An 8,672-nucleotide genomic window follows, 5' to 3' on the forward strand; every position below is an offset into this window, starting at 1 on the left:
GCATGCAAGGATAAGGCTGCTTACTCTGAGATGTCGCCTGGTATCCCAGAGTCACCGTTCTAGACACCTCACCCAGGTGCCATTCAGCTTTCGGCACGGTTTATATTTGGTTTATATTTGCTGATTTGAGTCGTTTATCACCGCCATGTATGTGTTACTTCTAAACTGACTTGAGATTAAAATAACTTACTGCAATAGCTTATTACCCTCCTGGTGTTTAGGCTATAAAGCCCATTGTGCGACACCCATGTTTATTCTCAAGGCAATACACTACTCCATGGCATAGTCAATGAGGCGGATCTCTTTGTAGAGGAAAGTGAGCCATATACACTCAGGCATTCAGCAGCTTCCCTAGCCAGACTAGGGTGGACAAAAGGTTTCTTCTGAGTTCATCAGTTAGATACCGGTATTTAACAAACTGCCCTGGTGTGTTAAGCAAGTGTATGTTTGTGTTCATTACTAGAAATCAAACAGCGACCGCCGAGTGATAGACCACTTGACATGGAGCACCTTCGCAAGGAGATCGCTAACTCTTTTCCGAGTCTCTCAAAGACAACTAGTGACTTCCAAGCTTAGACCCCTCAACCCCTGGGAAGTCACTAGCCCCTTTGAAGGGGACCCAAAATTGTACGTCGGTTCCGTACCACTAAGCCGCGGTAGAAGTACATAGAAAACTTTCCATTGGTACAGGCACAGAGATCAAACTCTAGGCTTCCTGCTCGAGAACCTGAAGCGCTATCGCCAGAGGCACTGAAGATCTTTGTTAATAATATATTGCACCAAATCACCGAATTAGCGAGTAATTTGACGCCGGTGCATTACTTCAAAAAAACTGAGATTTATTATAGCCAAGGTATCAAACTATCTGAAGCAGTTTTCTCTATTATTTACGGTTGTATATTTTACTTTTAAATTTAATTTTTCTTTTGGGTGCGGCAATATACCCTCCTATACCCTAATATGTTTCTATTCATTAAGATCTACATTTAGTAATACATTACCTTTTGTAAACAGCTTAAGTGATAGTGTTTATTACACTTCCCATTATTACAGAGTATATTTGGAAACTGGCCATCGTCTGATTCTTTGAGGAAGCATATGCAACACTCTTCGTCGGCTAATAAGCCTTCCTCCGCCTCTACATCTCTGAGTACTGGCTCTTGAGGAAATTGATTTATATCAAGTAACACAGACAGGTTCTGTAGCAAAGTACGGTCAGGATTCCATTTCTAAAAAAAAAATGAATTAATCCTGTTGGAAGCAACGATTTGGGACCAAATTTTAGACCAAAAAATAATTTATGATAGTAGTCACTATCACTAGTCGAACACTACTCATCAAAATGTTGCGCCTACTTAAGAAAATCGGATTAAAAACAGGCTTGTGAGAAAAATAAACCTATTAAAAAATTGAAACGGAGCTTAATTAATTCTTCTTTTTAAAATGAGACTAAGATCATAATACAAGAATTACTGGTTCTCGAATTAATATACAAAAAAAATGTTACGAGCGGTAGTCGAGCTTCTACCGTTTGATTAAGCATAGAAAATAAGAGGCAAAATATATCGGTCACTAATTAACCGAGAACAAGTAAATATGTACTATGTTCTTGTTTGTATTATAAAGACAAGATTTTGGCCTTTAATTTATTGCAGTTTCAATTTTATTTATTTACTTTCCAGAAACATGAAGTGATTGGCAGCTGAGAATTGAAAATTGGTCAAAAGCGGAAAGTAGATTTGTCCATTTCTGATACTATCTCGAGCCCGAGTCATCGAAAATTCTTCATTTTGTAGACAAGACTGTTTTTAATCCGATTTTCGTAAGTGGACACAGAATGTTCATTAATAGTATATAAATCACAGAATATGTTTAGCTTAAGCTGGCGATTGGTTTTAGATATATAATAGGTAAAAGGACATAAGACCAATCTCATAGGACTACATGAATAGTCAGGTGAATTATGTACAAATTCACGATTTAAAAAAAATGGTTGCACCTTGAGAAAGAATTGACATAATTTAATCTTCTTTGTGGGAACTTTTAAGAAGAACTAAACTATTTTAAGATCCAAAAATAAAATTGTAAAAAGTGTCAAATTACCAAAATGACGTACATTTTTCCAAAAAACTAAATTCAATCCTATTCTAAAAAGATCATACATATCGAATATCGAAATATCTCGAAATATCTCGAAAAGTTTAACGCAAAAATGTGAATACCCGATTCCTTATTGGTGGAGTTGCAGTCAGGGAATGCACGTGACATGTCAAACTCTAAAGCAATCGCGACATTGGTCAGCGACTATTCTACTATTATTTCCTATCGGAATTCCACCGTAAGGTCATTGTATTTACCCTTTGGTTTCTCCACGGGCTCCACTCTACTTCATTATTCAGAACTAAAAACTGTATTTTCCTATTCTATAAAGATTTTTTCTCAAAGTGGAAAAGTGTATCCAATAAGTGGATTGAATAACAAGGATGGATTCGGACATTCCTTATTGGTGGAGTTGCTGGCAGGGAAGGCAAGTGGCGCGTCAAATCGTGATCTAATAAATACATGGTCTAGTCACTTGAGGGCCCCGTTTTGTTCAAATCACGTAACCGCTTAAATCCACCATTTTGTTAGTATGACGCGCAGTTTGAGTTTAACGCGTACTCTCTGTACGATGAACTATTATAGGAAAATCAGTATGTAGGCAGAAATATTATGAAAATATTGAAAGAATGAATTCCAAAAAAAATTGGAATGGGTAATAAATTATGTATATTAGAACACTAATTTTTCCTACGCTAACAATATCATACATATCGAATACCGAAATATCTCGAAACATCTCAAAAAATGTAATGTAGAAATATGAAAACCCGATTCCTTATTGGTCAGACATATACTTGGCGCTAGATTTGAATTTCTCACAAGATGTTTTCAGAACTTGCGCGCTCAAGCGCTCGATTGAACAAGTACGTGCATTTCGATTAACTTTATGCGAAGTCCCTTAACCCTATTGGTCCCGAATACCCTAAACACCTAATTTCAAAAGCGTAAACATTTCTAGCTTAATTGCCATAATGAATAAGTTAGTTGTAAATTCATTGTTAGTTTCTCAGAACATAGGTAAAAGGGAAGCAAGTGTTTACAAAATTTAAAACAAAATAAACATATTGAGTTATCTTGAAATCGGCGAGGTATACGCGAAAACTGACAATATCGTTAAGGTTTACTAAAGGGGATGGGCCCTGACCACCCCAACCTAAATCAGTAAAAAAATGTTCAACTTTATAAAAATACAAATTTTTAATTATCTTGAACACAGTCATAGAAACGTGAAAACTAAATCAATTTGAACGTTTTTGAAGGCGGGGTTTGTCTTCGAACAAAGCAAACTGGCCGAATAAAGAGATTGTTTAAATACAAACAAGAAATGAATATTTTGAGTAATGTTGAAAATGGTGAGTGATACGCGAAAACTAATTAAATTTTCAGGATTTTATATAGAGAGATGGTCCTCAGACACCTCAAATTAAACACAAACACAAGTTTTCAACATTCACAAAATCCAATTTTTGATTTGTTTCAAAAGCGGTCATGGAAAAATGAAAACTAAGTAGATTTTAAGGAGTTTGAAGTTAGGTTTTATCATCGACCAACTTGAAATAATTCAGTAAAAATATTTTTTAAATAACCAAAAAAAAAATATGAAAATTTGGAATTATCTTGAAAAGCTGAGATAAGCGAAAACGTTTTGTTTCGACCTACACGATCTAACATAATAAAAAGATTTTTTAAATAAAAAAAAATAATAAAAATTTTTGAATTGTCTTAAAAACGGTCAGAAATAAGCGAAAACTGACAAGATTTTCAGGATTTCCTTAAGGGGGATGATCCTCAGCCACCCCAATCTGAACCAAGAAATACAATGTTTTTAAATAGAAATTTTGAGTTATATCGAAAACGGTGAGGGATGAGTGGAAACCGACAACATATTCAAAAAAGGGACGATTCTCGGCCACTCCGATCTAAAGCAATAAATAGATTTTATAGAATTAAACAATCTGAAATAGGGGTATTCTCAAACAACTGTAACTAATCTAATAAAAAAAAATATTTTAATGCAAAACAATAATAACATTTTTTGAATTATATCGCGAACGATCAGAGATACATGAACAACAAACAAATTTTAAGGAGTTTACAAAGCAGGACTGTTTTCGACAAACTCAAAATAACTCAACAGAATTATTTAAAATTAAATAAATAATATAATTTTGATTTATATTCAGATCTCCGGATAACGTCGAAATATACGCAAAAAACGTAACATTTTAGAGATTTTCTAGAAATGGATACACTCATTCGGATTGGAAATAATTGAGTTGCTAGCTTGGATTAATTCGGATTCAAGTTAATGTGTGTGCGAGAATTGAGAAGGATTGATAAGATGTTTTGGATGAGCCTCGGATTTATCGGATCACCCACATAGCACACTTCCAGAAAAAACCAGTTCTGCCCAAGTTTGGACCTATACTTTTTCTGAAAAAAAAACTGAGACAGACCTGGTTTTTTCGAGAAGTGTCCTAATTGTATTAGGCCCACTGTTTGAAAATGATTAAAAGATGTGTTAAGTTTCAAGTGTATATATACCCCCGGATTTGAAAGGAATGAAAGTTAGGTTTGGATTGGTTTCCAATTAACTGAGATAGAGTGAAAGTTTGTTTCCGATTGAATTGTGATTCATTCGGTTTGATTTCGGATTCACACTTATCTATTTGGACTGATGTCAGATTCATCGGATTAATTTCAAAAAGTCCCATGAATTTGGGAGAAATGGAGGCACGGATTGCAAAATGGATTCCGTATGCGTTCGTGTTGAAGTTGGTGCTGATACATGAATGAAGAACGATTGATAAGTGAGCCTCGGATTCATTCGGATTGAATTTCGGGTTAAGAGATGTAATGACATTAAAATTTAATTTAAGGTTGAAAGACAGATTAAAATGGGTTTAAGAGGGTTGACAAATTGCTTTATGTTGTTTTAAATTAATTTAAATTAGTCCAAACTGCAAAAAAAAATCACAAATACTTACAAAATATCTCAAATGACACAAACACGCGCACTCGAGCGTGCGATCGGTCTCGTTTTCTCAAATAGGCCATCCTCAATTTTTTTAAAGAATTATTTTAATATGGTGAAGATATTTTGTGAGTTTTTTCTCGCTAAACTATTCATTTTTATAGAAATATATTTTTTTTAAATTAATTTATGTTTGATAAGGTTTTAATATGAAGTTCATGAAACAGTTTTAAAATTCATAAATAACAGATCCTTTACAAATTCAATTAGAAAACTGATTAAATTATGATTTTTGCTGCTCTGTTTTGATTTATTTTACTCCTTACTTTATTAGTTTCACGTGCTTTATTGGTTCAGATTTTTCTGCTTCACCTCTTTCGAATACACAGTTACTTCTTTGCATGGATTCCTGGAGGTGTTTGCGATGTATACTTTCTTTTCGTTGTTTTGTTCAACTTCTACTTTCCACGCATGAGCTTTTCGAATGCCAGTAATTCCTGGAATTTTTTCCCACTCTTTCTCCTTTTCTTCTCGAAAACAGGCAACTTCCTCTGATGAAATTAATATTAGGTTAATGGCGCCAGTATTCGCCTTCATTTCTCAGACAAAGGATTCGGCATCATTTATGGGTTTCAGATGTGACTTCTTTAATTTATAATTAATTGCAAAGTGCTTTATCAGTCCGCCAACGCCATCACAAGGTCCTTCCCCATAGACAGTTGCTAAAAAGATCCACTTTTCCTTGCAAGATGGTTTACTCAATGGGTGATACTGCTAGCGATTTTTAAAGTGAGCTGCAGCTCTATCTCTTGTTATTGTAATTTCATCCAATTTCTCAGGATTCGAAGATTCCAGAATTTGCAAAATACGATCCATTTCTAATAATAAAGTTTGAATTGCATCTTTTACCATTAACTTCCAGTTCTCAGAAAAGTCATACTGCATCCTTAAATGATTTGAATTACTCTTAGCGCGATGTGTCCTCTCTTTCATTTCTTCTCTTTGAATATTTTTCACATATATGTGAATATTCGCTTTGTCTGTCCAGGTTGCTAACTCTTTGATAAAACTGTCAATAGAAGATGTTTTCTTTTCTACCTCACCTTTGTTCCAAATCGCGTAAATAATACCATCTGAACCAGTTTCATCTATAAATTCTACAGATTAAAGCTTCATGCTTCTAGCTCCTGGAATTTTTTTGTAATCATGAAGCTGACAATCTTTATTTACATCCCTTCTCTGGTTTGTTAACACAATAAGTATAAGATCAAAATTGAAGCAATAACGTTCTTATTTGGGCTTTGTCTGGTACAATCTACGTGATCACTTAAATAATATTCTAGTACTAATTACACCTCTGCATCACTCACAGGATATGCATTGTATAGGTCTAAAGTGTAATATATTCCTTTTGTAATCGAAAATCTTCTGGATTGATCTATCATAGATTTGGTTACTTCAGGACACGTTAAAAGTAAATCTTCCTTAGTATATTATCTTGGCACCAGTTAGCAGACGGATCTTTTCTTGTGCATTTGTACATTTTTTCAAAGATTTTTGGTATGTCCACTTGAGATATCCACTTCAGCGATCTTAGTGTATATAAATATAGACAAAGATCTTAATTTGATCACTATAGTGACACTACCAACGACCCACTAAAAAACACCACCCGTTCTCCTTGGCAAAATACGCCCCGGAACCACTTAGACATTACTTCAGGGGGTACCTTTTTCTTCACTATAGAAGTGCCTGCTGGGTTTTCTGTTGTTTTTTTTGCCGATTTCTCTGCTTCTATACTCTTTTTACTTCCGCGATCTCCGCTGCGCAGCTGCCCCTCGGAAGGTTGAGCGCCTTGACTTGGGGGTCTAATTGTGTTTGGTGCGCGGAACCTATTTTATTTTAGCTTTACTGGTTGTCGATTCCGTAAATGCATCTATCAGTTGTTTTTTTTTTCAAACATATTTTTCTTGGGACCCTTCTTTGATACTTAATGGATTTCGATAAGGCCAATTTCTCATATGAAATTTCATTATTTATGTTCTCAATCTGAAAAATCGGTTGAAATTCTTCGTCTTCATACTCTTAACTGTTCATTTTCACATACATTCACATATTCCAAAATTGGTTCTTCATCATCGGAAATTTCCTGATTTAAAGACACGCGAATCTTACCAGTAACTCATCAGTAACAGTTTTTACAAACACTGAAGCTTGAAATTATAAAAATAAATATTTCGAGTTCCAATTTTGTGAAAAAAAACTACGAAATTTGCCGAATTTTCGTGAACATTGTAGTTCACTTCGTCCTAATAATACAGACAACTCATGAAGCTGTACAAATCCGTCACTAGAAGTGCTGTATATTACTTTCATCATTGGCCACTTTATGTTAACGAATGAAATACAACTAAAAAAAACTGTATCGAACAATTGCTTTATAAAAAAATGCAAAAAAATGGATGGGATCTGGAAGTGAGCTGGCGATTAAAGTACTCAAAGTGATTCTCGAATAACACGGTGGTTTTATTATAATCTAACTTCGAACGACACAAGGTTATTTGGCATGCTCGCTCTGTTAACTTAGTGTTGGGTAAGTTGCTTTTTTTAGCAACTAGTTAATGTTACGTTACTTAACGAAAAAAGTAACTAGTTACAGTTATGTTACTTGTAACTGTAACAAGTTACCGTTACTAGATAAAGTAACTTCAACTTACCTAAAAAGTTACTTTTTTCTCTTCCTTAATTGTAATATATTTTTGGAAATAGAAATACAATTTAGATTAATTAATAAAAGTTAGCCCTCCTGTCTCTAGTCTTCTTGGTTGAGTGGTTAAGTTATTTCCGTACAGATTTTTGATTAGCCCAAGAATACGGAAACCCGAAAACTGTAATAGTATATGAAGCAACAAGTGTGATAAGTTGGCAATTTCCCACGAGTGCGGTGTTAGACGTACGAGCGAAGCAAGTGCGTTCAGCCGCACGAGGGTGCAATCGCCAAACCACACTTGTTGCTCATACTATTTTAATTTATACAACGTGCAAAGGGGCTTATTTGGGTAGGAGGGAAGGCGTGAAATAATGATTACAGGTGTGCGGTAATAGAAAACATGGATAATATGGCACTTATTGAACGCTAAACAAGTATGGAATAAGCCAATTTACACGCACATGTAAAATAAAGTAACTAAAAATAAGTTACAAGTTACTGCAAAAATCGTAACTAAATTACGTTACAAGCTACTTTTAAAAAAGTAACTAAGTTACCCTTAAAGGTACAAATAACTTAACTTTTTAGTAACTTAGTTACTTATAACAAGTTACTACCCAACACTGTGTGAGCTACGCCGAAGGACTCCCTGAGGTGTGACGAGAAAATCTCGACAAAATGGAACCTTAGTAAATATATCCGAAACTTAACATTTGGCTTTAACCCATTCGATTTTTACATAAATCTCATCAACACATTCCTTTACATAGTGTTCTCTCCTTTGGACCATGTGTCTCAGTCTGTTCCCACCATTAGCTCTCACACAAGAGATAGCTGACATTTTGTCGCAGTTTAAACTGATCGGATACAATTTTTGCCCTAGAA

The 8,672-nt window shown here is 34.6% G+C and overlaps 1 protein-coding gene across 1 annotated transcript in view; it reads right to left on the minus strand.

Moving 5' to 3' along the window:
• The window catches only part of LOC117176096 (E3 ubiquitin-protein ligase FANCL), a 316,429-nt gene that overhangs the window by 2,622 nt on the left and 305,135 nt on the right, over positions 1–8,672 (minus strand). Inside the window, exon 5 of the mRNA XM_033366130.1 lies at positions 1,002–1,229. Coding sequence (XP_033222021.1) covers positions 1,002–1,229 — 228 coding nt within the window. The remainder of the gene's footprint in view (positions 1–1,001; positions 1,230–8,672) is intronic.

The sequence above is a fragment of the Belonocnema kinseyi genome, chromosome 7 (genome assembly GCF_010883055.1).
Source record: "Belonocnema kinseyi isolate 2016_QV_RU_SX_M_011 chromosome 7, B_treatae_v1, whole genome shotgun sequence".
NCBI lineage: Eukaryota > Metazoa > Arthropoda > Insecta > Hymenoptera > Cynipidae > Belonocnema > Belonocnema kinseyi.